Source organism: Prionailurus viverrinus, chromosome E3 (assembly GCF_022837055.1).
Source record: "Prionailurus viverrinus isolate Anna chromosome E3, UM_Priviv_1.0, whole genome shotgun sequence".
Classification (NCBI taxonomy): domain Eukaryota; kingdom Metazoa; phylum Chordata; class Mammalia; order Carnivora; family Felidae; genus Prionailurus; species Prionailurus viverrinus.
The window spans coordinates 11,374,824-11,390,012 of record NC_062576.1 but is presented as its reverse complement, the minus strand read 5'-3'; the positions used below and the strand labels follow the sequence as shown (position 1 = coordinate 11,390,012).

Here is a 15,189-nt window from a genome sequence, read left to right as displayed (position 1 = left end):
CGCATCGGGCTCTGTGCTGACAGCTCAGAGCCTGGAGCCTGTTTCAGATTCTGTGTCTCCCTCTCTCTGACCCTCCCCCGTTCATGCTGTGTCTCTCTCTGTCTCAAAAATAAATACACGTTAAAAAAAAAAAGACATCTTATGTTCATGGGCTAACAGATCTAATATTGTTAGGACGTCATTACTATTCAAAGTGATCTATAGACTCAGTGCAATCTCTAACAAAATCCCAATAATGCTTTTTACAGAAATATTTATCCTATTATTCATACGAAATCTCAAAGGACCCTAAATAGCCAAGTGATCTTGGGACGACTCACACTTCCTGATGTCAAAGCTGCAACAGTCCAAACAGGGTGGCAGTGGCATAAAAGACAGACGTATAAACCAACGGAATAGAACAGATAGCCCAGGAATAAGCCTTTGCCTTTATGATCATGTGATTTTTGACAAGAGTCCCAAGACCGATGGGGAAAGGGTAGTCTTTTCAGCAAATGGTGCTAGGAAAACTGGATATCCACCTGCACAGGAATGAAGTTGGGCGCCTACCTAACACCACGTACAAAAGTTAACTCCAAATGGATCAAAGACCTACACACAAGAGCGAAAACCATAAAGCTCTTAGGAGAAACACAAAGAGCGAGAGCTTAACGACACCGAGTTTGACAACGACTTCTTGGAAATGACCCCAAAGGGACAGGCAACAAAAAACAGACAAACCGGACTCACTATCAACAGGGTAAGAAGGCAACCCACGGAATGGCAGAAAACATTTGCAAATCATATATCTGATAAGGGATCAATATCCAGAACATAGAGAGAACTCCTAAAACTCTACACCACCACCAACAAACAAACAAAGAAAACAAAACCCAAAACCCCAAACAACCCAATTAAAAACTGGGCAAAAGGACTGGAACACACGTTTCTCCAAAGAAGACATCGAAATGGCTGATAAGCCCAGAAAATGATGATCAACATCACTGAACACTAAGGAAATGCAGATCAGAACCATGAGTTATCAATTCACATCCATTAGGACAGCTTCCATCAAACAAAACAAAAATTAAAAGTGGCCACCTAGGGCGCGCGGCTGGCTCAGTCAGTGGAGCGTGTGACTCTTGATCTCAGGGTTGTGAGCTCGAGCCCCACGCTGGGTGTGGGGATTACTTAAAAATAAAAATCTTTCTTTTTTTCATTCTTTTTTTTTTTAAGTTTAGCTTATTCATTTTGAGAGACAGTGAGCGAGCCAGGGAGGGGCAGAAAGAGAGGGAGAGAGAGAGAATCCCATGCAGGCTCTGCACTGCCAGCACAGAGCCCGATGCAGGGCTCGAACCCATTAACCATGAAAGCATGACCTGAGCTGAGATCAAGAGTCGGACGCTTACCCGACTGAGCCACCCAGGCGCCCCTGAAATAGGTCTCAAAAGTCTACGTCTTTAATTGGGTAGTACTCTCACAAGTGTTGATTTTATTATCACATTTTATAATTTACATTTATGTTGCTTATCGCTATTTTATTTTTTGTATTTTTTTAAAGATTTTTAAGTAATCTCTACACCCGACAGGAGGCTCGAACTCACAACCCTGAAGCCAGAAGTCGTATGTTCCACCGAGCCAGCCAGACGCCCCACCTGTTGTTTTTTATTGAGATAAGGTTCACATGACACAAATTCACCACTTCCACTCTTCTGAAGTGTACAATTCAGTAGTTTTTAGTACATTCACGATGTTGTGCCACCGTCACCTTTAATGAATTTAAGGACATTTTCGTCACCCAGAAAGAAATCCCCTCCCCGTTAAGCAGTCATTCCTCACTTCCCACCTCACCCTCAGCCCTGGAAGCCACTATACTTTCTGTCTCCATGGATTTGCCCCTTCTGGGCACTTCATATCAATGGAATCCCATAACATGTGAGCTTCTGTGTCTCCTTCTTGCACTTAACAGCATGTTTTCAAGGTTCATCCACGTTGTAGCGTGCATTAGGGCTTCGTTCCTTTTTAGGGCTGAATGATATTCCATTGTATGGATATACTGCATTTCGGGGCTTGGTTGGGTTAGCTTGACTTTGGTTTGGTCTGGTCTGGAAAAGGCCCAACGCAATTCGTCTCCAATCCTTCCCTGCACCGTCCCCGGGATTCCCCGTGCAGCTGAGCGGGTGAGCGGCGTGTGTGAATCCGGGTTTAGGGGGATCTTAAGTCCAAGTGTGCGACTCTGAGTTCGATGCCTTGGAAGTGCTTCCACAGGGCGCTAGGCAGTCTGTATAGCACACGACTGGCAAGGGTATTTGTGTAAATGACACCTGCTATGGGACGGACGTGAGGAGAGCAGGCATTCGGGGTTGGGCCGTGGACAGAGATAAATGAGGCTGTGCTTACTTCTTCCACTGCTGGAATTTTTCCCTGGTGTGTTGGCTTTTTTTTTTTTTTTATTTGTTTATCTTTTGACCCCCCCCCCCCCCTTTAAATAAAATGAATGTGTGCCATTTATCCATTCAACAGCTGATGGACATTTGGGCTGTTTCTACTTTTTGGCTGTCATAAGGAATGTTGCTGTGAACATTTGTGCACAAGTTTTTGTGTAGACAAATGTTTTCATTTCCCGTGGGTCCCCGGCTAGGGGTGGGACTGCTGGGTCAGATGGTAATTCTATGCTCAACTCTCTGAGCACCAGCCAAACTGTTTTCCACTGCAGCTGCACCATTTGACAATCCCCCCAACAATGTCTGAGGGTGCCAATTTCTCCTAAGCCTTGCCAACGCTTGTTATTTTCTGGGTTTTTTAAATAGTAACCATCCTAATAGATGTGAAGTGGTATCTCATTGTGATACCAATTTGCATTCCCCTAACGACTAATTAATGAGGATCTGTTCCACATGTTTATTGGCCATTTGTAGATCTTTGGAGAAATGCCTTCACAAAACTTTTGCCACTTTTTTTTTTATTTATGTATTTTTGGGAAAGAGCAGGGGGGAGGCAGAGAGAGAGGAAGACAGAATCCCAAGCAGGCTCTTGCACTCGACACGGGGCTCAAACCCACAAACCATGAGACCACAACCTGAGCCGAAATCAAGGGCCAGACGCTTAACCAACTGAGCCACCCAGGTACACTATCTTTTGCCATTTTTGAATTAGGTTGTTTTATCTTGCTATTGGGTTGTAAGAGCTCTTTATATATTCTGGTCCTAGACCCTTATCAAATATACAACTTACGAATATTCCTTCCCATTCCGTGGGTTATTTTTTCACTTTCTTGGTAGCATCCTTTGATGCATAGAACTTTTTCATTTTTGTAAGCCCAATTTACCTATTTTTCCTTTTTTGGTTATGCTTCCGGGGTCATATTTAAGAAACTGCTGCCTAATCTGAGGTCACAAAGATTATACCCGCGTTTTCTTCTAAAAGTTTTACAGTGTTAGCTCTTAAGTGGACTTTGATCCATTTTGAGTTCAAGTTTATTTATTTATTGTCTTGAGAGAGCACACATGCGTGCACACATGAGTGGGGGAGGGGCAGAGAGAGAGGGAGAGAAAGGGAGAGAGAGGGAGAGAGAGGACCCCAAGCAAGTTCCACACTGTCAGCACAGAGCCCGATGCAGGGCTCGAATTCACAAACCACAAGATCATGACCTGAACCAAAGTCAGATGCTTAACCGACTGAGCCACCCAGGTGCCCCATTTTGAGTTCATTTTTATAGATGGTGTAAGGCAGAGGTTCAGGTTCATTCTTTGGCATGTATGTAACCAGTTGTCCCAGCACCGTTTGTGAAAGACTTTTCTTTCCCTCACTGAATGGTCGTAGCATTCTTGTGAAAAATAATGGATCACGTAAAGAAACTACGGTATACAGGTACAATGGAATATTACTCAGCCAGAAAAAATAATGAAATCTTGCCATTTGAAACAACGTGGATGGACTCTGACAGCATTATCCTAAGTGAAATAAGTCAAACAGAGAAAGACAAATACTGTATGGTCTCATATATATGTGGAATGAATGAATGAAAGAGAAAGAAATGGTGAAGGAAAGGCAGACAAACAAGCTCATAGATCCAAGAGAACAGACTGGTGGTTGCCAGAGGTGGGGGTGGGGTGTGAGCAAAGTGGGTAAAGGTAGAAACTTCCAGTTATAAAATAAGTAAGTCCTGGGGATGTAATGTACAGCATGACAACTACAGTTAATAATACTGTACTGCAGGGTGCCTGGGAGGTCTGACTCCTGATTTTGGCTCAGGTCATGATCCCAGAGTCATGGGATTGAGTCCCACATTGGGGCTCAGCATGGAACCTGCTTAAGATTCTCTCTCCCTCTGCCCCTCCCCCACTCGTGCTCAAGTGAGCGCTCTCTCTCTCTCTCTCTCCCTCAAAAAATAAAAATAAAAAAGGGCACCTGGGTGGCTCAGTCGGTTGGGCATCTGACTTCAGCTCGGGTCATAATCTCACGGTTCGTGGGTTTGGGCCCCGCGCTGGGCTCTGTGCTGACGGCTCGGAGCCTGGAGCCTGCTTCCGATTCTGTGTCTCCCTCTCTCTCTGCCCCTCCCCTGCTCACGCTCTGTCTCTCTCTCCGTCTCTCAAAAATAAATAAACATTAAAAAAAAATTTAAATAAGACGAGCACATAAAATCACACCTACGGTATTATTATGATATAAGAGATGTACATGCGTGAACAATAACTGGAAGAAAACACAAAACAGTGAACAAAGGTGATGTGACGCAGTGGTAGGACGATGGAGGATTTACACAACAGCGAGGTCTTAAATTTGAAAAACGAAGCGCACACAAAAAAGAAATAACTCTCAAATGTGAAGGCCCTCCCTTCAGACAAATACCAAAACAAGAAAAGGATTAGATAAGCAGGGTTAATACCTCCCGCCCTTAATCACATTCTCCTCAAAACAGTTAAAACCGAGCTCCCTTTAGATGGCATCTGTGCAGCTGTTTGTTGAGCAGCGGCCGTAACCCCGTCCCCAACCCTTCATGGGTTGTTCGCCGTGGGAGCCGGGGGTGAGGGGAAGGAGACAGGAGAGTCTAAGGAAGGGGGGTTCTGGCCCGCGAGAGCCCTACAGCCCACAGCCCCCGGGGCGCCACCCCGGGGTGGGGGTAGGTCACCCACCTGTTTGCCCGTCGGCACCCCAGCCACACGAGTACACCTCTCCTTTATCTGTTAGGAACAGGCTGTGGTCCTGGCCACAGACGACCTACCGGACAAACAGAGAGGAGGCTGACGAGAAGAAATCCACGGAGGCGCGGGATCCCGGGGGACGGACCCACAGCTCGCCACGTGCCCTACAGCAGCGAGCGAGACGGCCGGGTCCGGCAGGCTGCCCCGCTCGGCCTCCGCACCTTGCTCATCCCCAGTCCGCCTCAGCCTGGCGTTTGCGTCCCGCTCCCCGAAACTGCTCCTGCTACAGCCAAGTGCCGGACGTGCCGAGGAGACCCTCCCCTCCGCCCCACCCCCGGGGAACCTCTCCCTTCTCCGTAAGCCTTTCTTTCCCCCTTCCGCTCCTCTGCCTCTCTCTTTGGCTCTAGCTCACCATCTGCCCTTCCGAGCCCTCAGGCTGCACCTCCTTCTGCCATGAAACCTTTCCTACCACCCAGCCCCGGTCTATCTGATAAACCTGCTCTCCCTCCCACTCCACCCCTGGCAGACTTAACAGACCTCCTGCGCTCAGAGCCCTTCGTGTACGCACCCGCTTATGTATCTAAGGATTTTTCACAAGTACTTACCACGTGCCAGGCACTGCACCAGGGATGGAAATAAAATGGTGGGCCAGATGCAGCCAGCCTGGGACACACACACACAGCGCTGTGGGACACTGTGACACAGCTAGCCTCACTTGTCTCTGCCCCCTAGAGGGTTACCCCCAAACCTTATTACACTCTGTACCCCCATAACCTAGTGTAAATCAACACTCTCCTGACCTACAGGAGGCAGCCAAGACTTTTTACTGGAACAATTCACCAATTCAGAAAACTGCCCTAACCGAGTTGCCGTCACCCCACCCAGCTTTCACCCCTGCAAAAGCACCTCCGGGGGCTGGCTGAGTGGCTCTCAGCACGTGTCCCTTACCTGAACCACCTGACCTTCGAAGTCCTGCAGTCTAGTGACTCTGTGACTTTCGCTGCAGCCAGAAGCAATTTGGGGAGAAACAAGAGATATGGTCACGGCAAGCACTGTGTGGTCCTGCCCCCTCTCGTCACCCCTGATGGCAGCCCCCCACAGGCACACAGTAACTATTAGGGAAGTTCTCAAGGTCAAATATAAGGCAGGGGTAGGCCTAAGCATGAAAGTAAAACAAAACAAAACAACATCCCTTCGGTGATTTTTTTTTTTTTTTAAGTAGGCTCCACACCCAATGTGGGCCTGGAACTCACGACCCTGTGATCAAGAGTCACACAGTCTACTGACTGAGCCAGCCAGGGGTCCCCCCTTTGGCAATTTTAATACGATGTCAGAGATGAGACTGCTATTTAGACCCAACAGTATAATGTGAGGAAGGAGAGGGGAATTCTTTTAAAGACTAAAACAAACAAGGGGCTCCTGGGTGGCTCAGTTGGTTGAGCGTCCGACTTCGGCTCAGGTCATGATCTCACAGTTCGTGGGTCTGAGACCACACTGGGCTTGCTGCCGTCAGCGGGGAGCCCACTCTGAATCCTCGGTTGCCCTGTCTCTCTCTGCCTCTACTCTGCTCATGCTCTCTAAAAAATAAGCAACATTTTAAAAAGTTTATGTGTTATATGTATATTACATATATTATATATATTTTATATTTTATATATATTTTATATATTACATACATATTTTATATATTATATATATGTTATATATATAAACACATAAAGAATGGAACAGAAATTAATTAATTAATTTGGTAAAAATAAAAAACTAATTGGAGGGGCACCTGGGAGGCTCAGTCAGTTGAGCATCCGGCTCTTGATTTTGGCTCAGGTCATGATCTCACGGTTTGTGAGTTCAAGCCCCACATCAGGCTCCGCACGGAGTGTAGAGGCTGCTTGGGATTGTCTCTCTCCCTCTACCCTTCTCCCCTACTTGTCACTCTCTCTCTCTCAAAATAAATAAATAAACTGGGGCGCCTGGGTGGCTCAGTTGAGCATCCAACTTCAGCTCAGGTCATGATCTCAGGGTTCGTGGGTGTGAGCCCCGCGTTGGGCTCTGTGCTGACCACTCAGAGCCTGGAGCCTGCTTTCGGATCCTGTGGCTCCCTCTCTCTCTGCCCCTCCCCCACTCATACTGTCTCTCTCTCTCTCTCTCTCTCTCTCTCTCTCAAATTGAAAAAATTAAAAAAAAAATTTTTTTTTTCAACGTTTATTTATTTTTGGGACAGAGAGAAACAGAGCATGAACGGGGGAGGGGCAGAGAGAGAGGGAGACACAGAATCGGAAACAGGCTCCAGGCTCTGAGCCATCAGCCCAGAGCCCAACGCGGGGCTCAAACTCACGGACCGGGAGATCGTGACCTGGCTGAAGTCGGACGCTTAACCGACTGCGCCACCCAGGCGCCCCGAAAAAATTTTTTAATAAAATTGAAAAAAAATTTTTTTAATAAATAAACTTAAAAAAAAACCTAACTGGAAATAAGTTCTACACACCATAATCAACGCTAGTCCGCCCTCCCTTCCACCAAACTAATGTACGGAGCTCAACCCACAACGGAACAATGGCACAGCTTTCCAGTGACTTCTCACTGCCCCTCTCAGGCATCAGGAAGCCTGCAGTTCCCTGCTCCATGGGTCCATCACTTAGTAACCACACGAGAAACGTTAAATGCTTAATGCAACTTGGGGAAGGAGAGTCCTTTGGGGAACTCACCTGTAAATTTCATCTTCGACCACGTTTCTTCCACACTGCCCGTAAGAATTGTTTCCCATGCTGAAGACTGAAGAATACCACCACCGATTAAAACCATTCTGCAGGTTCACGGGATCCCTGCACGTCAGGACTGCAAGGCGGTCTCGGAAGTGGTCTTAGTCCAACCGCTCATCCTCACCGCCTCCTGACCTCCTTCTCTGACAACCCCAGCCTGGCAGGCACACCCACAGGCGTGCTGGAGTCTAGCCCCGCACCGACAGCCTGGGCCACCGTGACTGCTCCTTCTGCCTTCCCCCCCCCAGGCCCTCGTCCCACCTCTCGAGAACTCCACGTTTTGAGGCCAGCCCATCCTGGGGAAGGCCCCAACACCCCCACTCCCTGGACCTGTCACTAGGTTGCCCTCCACGTCAAAGCTACTCTTGAAAGAGTTCCTGAACGCCACCGTTGCCTTTTCCCGCAAAGCATGCTTAGCCAGAAAATGAAATTGGAAAAATCTAGTCCAGTTGGCCTTCCCGTAGACACCACCGGTCTTCTGGAGAAAGTCACTGTTATCTGGACTCCGGAAGCCCACCAAATGAAACAAGTATTAGCAAACGCGCTTCTCTCAGTACAAGAGAAAGAGCTGTCTCCACACACGCACACGCACACGCGCACACACGCCCACACAGCCCAGCTCGGGGACTTCACGGCAAAGCGAGCAGGAGGCCTTGCTGCGGTATGCGCGGTCACATTTCCAAATCCCTAAGGTTCTCGAAGAATCGCAGAGAGGAGAGAACACAAAAGAGCCAGCAGAGTCTGCCCAACGTGGTAACCCTGAGCCACCCACCGATTCGCTGGGGAAGTGCCAACAGCCTCACTGATGAGGCGCGGTTCAAGCCAACGAGCCGCTGCGGACCCAAGGGCAACCGCGCGGCTCCCCCACTCCCCCGGGAACCCGGAGCAGGCCCGTTCACCTCCTTCGCGGTCTGTGAGGATGAGGGAATGGGCTCTGCCGCACGAGACCTGCAGCACCTGCGTGTCCTGGGGTCTGTCCAGAGGCAGCGGCACAGGCGAGGGCTCCAGCACATACTCGTATCCCCTGGCTGAAACGAGGACGGCCAGCGTCACAGCACGTCACACTGGCGGGGAGGCACAGCGCTTCGGCCGTTAGACATCACCCCCCACACCACACTGCCCCGCGGCCAGAGATCAGGGCGGCTACTCAAGGCACGCAGGCGAGGGGCAGAGCGAAGCCCAGAGGCCCAGTCCCCATTTCTGGACCCACGACACCCTCCAGGACGCATCGGGCGGCTGAAAATCAGAGTCTAATTAGCCTTCCCGCGTCAGCGAGCACCGTTTGCGCCCCAAGAAAGGAAAGCATTTTGCTCCTGTCATACCCACTACCATTTCTCAGGAAGGAAAACAGCAGCATATACTGGATGATACCGCTTATGTTAAAGCTGCTTACGCTAGAAGGAGGCGGAAAGAGCGCGTAGAGGCATCCGCGCGCCTATACGCTAAATCCCTCTAGAAGGAGACGCTGGAAGCTGTGGACACAGGTTGTCTTCCCGGGGGAAAAACCGCGTGGCTAGGAGGGCCGAGGCAGAGAGCAGCCTTTTCACCATACATTCTACCCACTGTTGGGATTCTAAAGGTATACGAATACGCTCTCTAGTCAAAAAAAAATTTTTTTTAGGGGCAGCTGGCCGGGTCAATCGGTAGTGCGTGCGACTTGATCTCAGGGATTGTGAGTTCGAGCCCCATGTTGGGTGTAGGGCTTTAGTTAATTAATTAATTAATTAGGAATTTATCATTTAATTTAATTTTATTATTTATTATCTTTTTTTTTAGGAAAATATGAATTTTAAATAAGCAAGTAAGGGAGAACGTTTTTTAGAAGTCACTCTACAGAAGAACCCTAATGTTCTTTACAATCCTGCAGAAGCCAGAATGGCCTACGTGGAGAATTCCCCTTACAGGTTTTAAACAAAGAGCTTTTCATTTTAACATCTGTAATGTTGACTGAGGTTAAGGTCTGCGAGTACCAGTTCTCAACTTGTCACTAACAACTCCCGTGGTTTCTCCTATGGAGCCCGTGTTTAAAAAGACTCTACCAAAAAAACGGCACTGTTACGGTCACAAGAGCACACTTGCTCATTTGTATTCATCAGCGACTGATAGAATATTCAGAGAGACCTTTCGATCAGCATGGAGTAACTGGTTTATCACTATGAGATGATGTCATTCGAGGCAAAATCAAAAGAAACTGGGCAATGCTGTCAGCAGACGCAGCCTTATTAGCTGAAAATATGTGGTGCTTCCAAATACTAAAGAGTGACTCACATACCCCATTACTATCTGCATAGAGCCCGAAGGGCCTGGGAAGCAGTAATTACCTAACATTTAAAAGGAATCTGGCTCTAAAAAAGAGGGGAGGGAGGGAAGGAAGGAAGGAAAGAGGGAAGGGTTGGAGGGTCAGTGGGTGGGTCCGGCTCTAAATGCAGCCATCAATTGACAGGAAATACAGAGGACAGAGGATCGTGTTAAAAGGCACCACAGGGATACATTCAGCAAACTCCAGACTGGAGAATTCTATAGGGTAACCAATGTGATTTCTCTTCTTTTTGTTTTTATTTTTTAAAGATTTTATTTTTACATAGTCTCTGCTCAACCGACTGAGCCAGCCAGGCGCCCCTCGTTTCTTTGTTTCACAAATAAAGCTGGATGACTTCGTTGCCAAAGTCATTTCTTCGGCCAATAAGCTTCAAGGAAAAAAAGATTAAAATAGACTTAAAAGAAGTCTTATCAACGGGGGGCGCCTGGCTGGCTGAGTCGGGACAGCCTGTGACTCTTGGTGTCCCCTGAGTTCCAGCCCCACGCTGGTGTGGAGTCTACTTAAATAAATAAATCTGTACATACATACGTACATTGGTCTTATCAACTGATTGCAGTGCCAGGACCTTCTCTGGATACTGATTCAAACAAATGTTTAAAAACTGAAATAAAAATCTACCGACATTGATGAGACAACTGACCGCTTGAACACTGACTGGATATTTGGTAATATGAAGGGATTGTGTTGTTCATTATTTTTATGCACTTGCTGTTTTTTAAGGGTCTTTTATTTATTTATTTTTTAGATACATACTGAAATGTTTACTAATGAAATTAACAATGTTGGGATTTGCTTCAAAACAAATCAGGATTGAGTTGGAAACTGAAGCTGGCCACAGGACATGGCATGCTTTACAGGACTCGGCCCATGTCTGTGCGTGCCTCTAGGTGCTCCCAGTAAAGGGCACAGCAAATGGAATGTGGCATCTCACAGCCGAGACTTCAGGACTGACTTATAAAAGACTCTCGATATAAAACTAAGTGGGAAAAGGCAGAAAACATACAGTGATCCACATTGTGCAAAAAAAAAGGCACATGACTAAGAGAACAAGGAAACAACAAAAAGGTTTATCCAGGCAGTAAAGGTACAGCCGGCCCCCCCTTAACCGTGTGGGATACATTCCAAGACCCCCAGTGGATGCCTGAAACCTCAGATAGGACCAAACCCCATATATACTGTTTTTTCCTGTACGCACATATCCATGGTAAAGGATAAGTTATAAACTAGACTCAAAAAGAGGAATATCCTTGCTTATCAGCAAATGCTCTTTAGCCTAAAGGTTCAGTGTTCTTCCCAATGAGGCTGATAATCTAGTCCAGATGGTCTCAAATAACATCTGTTTAAGACGCTATCTTTTCTGTTGTCCCAGTCTGGCTTATGTAATCATGTTCTGGAAAACAAAAGGGAGCTCTCTCAGACCAATCACGGCACAGGGAAGCCAAGGTGAGAACACTCACTAGTATCCTTGCGGCTCCTGTGAAATCCAAGCTGGGAATCTTTGTTGAGTCCCATGCCCCAGACTTTCGTAACATCCTTGGTTTTAGAGGACAGCAATGTGAATCCGTAGCCACAGGCAGCAGATGAAATCTGAAAAAGAGTTCCATGAAACACTGATTTGTGATAATCGAGTATTCTCAGCAATAAATGAAGGTTCTTTACCCAAAGAACACGTGCTATTAACGTAGCGAGTTAACATTTTTCTTTAAGATTTCCTTTTTAATTAATCTCTACACCCAACATGGGGCTCGAACTACAATCCCTGAAATCAAGGGTCCCATATTCTACCAGCTGAGCCAGCCAGGTACCCCAAGTATAGCGACTAACATTTGCCGAACATTTATTGTGTTGATATGTAGAATCTCACTTAATCTTCGTAAACACCCGAGAACGAGTTATTGTCATCAACCCCATTCACCACGACAGGGTCTTACATGGTAGTAAAGTGAAAACTGCCTTTGTTTGAATCTCAGGTCTACCCCTTACCAGCTCTGTGACCTGAGACAGATCACCTCTCTGTAAAACAGAAATAGTAATAGTGTCTCTCGTACTGGGTTGTTGTAAGGACTAAATGAGTTAATAAAGCTGAAGCCTTATGATAAATAGTATGTGACTTCACCTAGAGCTCTACAATGTCCTGGTAATTATTATTGTTGTAGTAATAACAGTACTCTGCAGATGGGAAAACTGAGGTTCCTAGAGATTAACTACAGGCTATTGCTTCCAGAGAGCATGCTCTTAACCCTTATGTGGCACTGTGACATTCTCAAACCAGTGCCTAAAGAAGAATTCGTATCACAGCTACGGTGAATTTATTTATTATTTTTTTAAGATTTTTTTTTTTTAATGTTTTAATTTATTTTTGAGACAGAGAGAGACAGAGCATGAGCAGGGGAGGGGCAGAGAGAGAGGGAGACACAGAATCGGAAGCAGGCTCCAGGCTCCGAGCTGTCAGCACAGAGCCCGATGCGGGGCTCGAACTCACGGATCCCGAGATCGTGACCTGAGCCGAAGTCGGATGCTCAACCGACTGAGCCACCCAGGCGCCCCAACATTTTTTTTTTTAAAGTCATCTCTGTACCCAACACAGGGCTCAAACTCACAACCCTGCGATCAAGAGTCGTGTGCTCCTCCGACTGAGCCAGCCAGGCGCCCCCAAAATATTTTTTTTTAATTTTTTTTTCAACGTTTATTTATTTTTGGGACAGAGAGACAGAGCATGAACGGGGGAGGGGCAGAGAGAGAGGGAGACACAGAATCAGAAACAGGCTCCAGTCTCTGAGCCATCAGCCCAGAGCCTGACGCAGGGCTCGAACTCACGGACTGCGAGATCGTGACCTGGCTGAAGTCGGACGCTTAACCGACTGCGCCCCCCAGGCGCCCCTAAAATATTTCTTTTAAATGTGGTTTGCTTTTGCCTTGTTTTGTTGTCACCCACATGTGATTTTCCCCTCCTGTTGCCTTGTGATATTTTCTCCCACAATTTTCGTATGGAACTTACACACATGCAGCCATGTTCAAAAAACCTCAGTTCTCTGGCCTTCTGCAGCCCCTACACTTCTGGAATGGCTCCAACTCCACAGAAATGACCCAGTGAGGAAGCAGGAGACACAGAAAAGGAATAAATCCTAAGGTGATACCCGGCACACTACAACTATTCTCTTTGCTTGTGATCATCTGTTTATTCAACAGTCAACAAGTATCTCCTAAGTACCTACTTTAATATTAAATCTACTAACAGGCGAAAGGACTTTGAATGATACCTACACACAGTCAGCATTACATAATTTTTGTGGTAACGTGCCCTCGGGGGACTTCCAACTATGGCGGTATGAAGAGGTTAGCAAATCTCTCCCCCCCAAAAAAGTACAGAATTGGACAAAATTGTGAAACAACAACAACCAAAAACAAACAAACAAACAAAAAAACCTCAACCATTTCAGGGATGGAGAAATCAAAGGCAAATAGACTGAGAAATGTTTACTTGTGAAGCGCTGGGGTAGCTCAGCTGGTTAAGCATCCAACTAACTCTTGATTTCAGCTCAGGTCATGATCTTACGGTTTGTGAGTTCGAGCCCCGTGTCAGGTTGACAGTGTAGAGCCTGCTTGGGATTCTCTCCTTCCCTCTCTCTCTGCCCCTCCCCTGCGTGCATGCTCTCTCTTTCTGAAAATAAATAAATAAACATTAAAAAAAAGAGGAGGAAATGTTTATTTGTGAAAGACTGCTAGAACTTCAGGTAACAAGAGCGGGAGTCTGCAGATTTCCCGTCTTGGGCTGTACCATCTACTCCAGCTCAGTGCACAAGTTTGAAAAGGCCAGGGTTGATCACCTTTGTGGCCAGGAAGGAAAGACTTACTTTAGGATGTAAGGTGAAACCTCATGCCTGGTAGTGAACTCAGCGGGAAACAAACAAGGAAAGCAAACCCACAACTCAGCCAGTCTGTGGTTGCGATCCTGACCGGGGCAAGGGGAGAGGAAGACCAGCCAGAAGGGTAATGGAACGATCCTAGAAATGAAGCTGTCACAGAAGGCTCTCCACACATCCATGGCTGACAGGCAAACTCCACGAGGGGACATGGGAGACCTGAGCACCCAGGGCCACATAAAGCTGAGGCAGACATGAGAACAGCCTGATCGCTGAACGTGGTCTCCAAACCTACACTCAGAATCAAAGGTAGAAGGTAGAAACCTTAGAAGCCCAAAGCGTTTGAGCACAACCTCTGCCCAAGTCATCGGCTGACCGCAAAAGTACACGGATGGGGGCGACACTCAAGAAGCCAGGCTATGGGGCGCCTGGGTGGCGCAGTCGGTTAAGCGTCCGACTTCAGCCAGGTCACGATCTCGCGCTCCGTGAGTTCGAGCCCCGCGTCGGGCTCTGGGCTGACGGCTCGGAGCCTGGAGCCTGTTTCCGATTCTGTGTCTCCCTCTCTCTCTGCCCCTCCCCCGTTCATGCTCTGTCTCTCTCTGTCCCAAAAATAAATAAACGTTGAAAAAAAAAAAAAAAAAGAAGCCAGGCTAAAAAAAGGAGGGGGAGGGAGACAAATCAAAAACCTGAACAAAGACATCAGTGGCCGTTCCCCGCAGGGGAGATGGATTCTACAGATGAAGTACATACAAGTTACTTAAAAAAACAAAAAACAAACAAACAAACAAAAACCTCAAGGGAAAAATATGAGAATCCAAAGTCATTATAAAGTATCACCCAGAAGTCCAGGTTTTAAGCAAAAAGTAAAAGAATTACAAAGAAACAAGAAAGTGTGAACTATACAGAAGGGACAAAAGCAGCTGACAGAAACCAACACTAAGGGGACACATGCTGGATTTATCAAAGACTTCCACAAACCACTGTTCAAAGAATATTTTAAAACCGTGTTTAAAGAACGAAAGGAAAACATGATGACAATGACTTCACAGCTATGGAATCTGAATGTAAAAATAAAAACATTAGCAAGTTAAATGGGGGAGGGGGGGAGGGACACCTGGCTG

The 15,189-nt window shown here is 46.9% G+C and overlaps 1 protein-coding gene across 2 annotated transcripts in view; it reads right to left on the bottom strand.

Annotated features, from left to right (window-relative positions):
- RCC1L (RCC1 like) overlaps window positions 1–15,189 on the bottom strand; it is a 35,127-nt gene that overhangs the window by 17,398 nt on the left and 2,540 nt on the right. For both annotated transcript variants that reach the window (XM_047837939.1, XM_047837938.1), the window contains exons 2-6: window positions 11,663–11,792; window positions 8,785–8,913; window positions 7,832–7,898; window positions 6,072–6,123; window positions 5,115–5,199 (exon numbers count right to left, since the gene is read on the bottom strand). In XM_047837939.1, coding sequence (XP_047693895.1) covers window positions 5,115–5,199; window positions 6,072–6,123; window positions 7,832–7,898; window positions 8,785–8,913; window positions 11,663–11,792 — 463 coding nt within the window. The remainder of the gene's footprint in view (window positions 1–5,114; window positions 5,200–6,071; window positions 6,124–7,831; window positions 7,899–8,784; window positions 8,914–11,662; window positions 11,793–15,189) is intronic.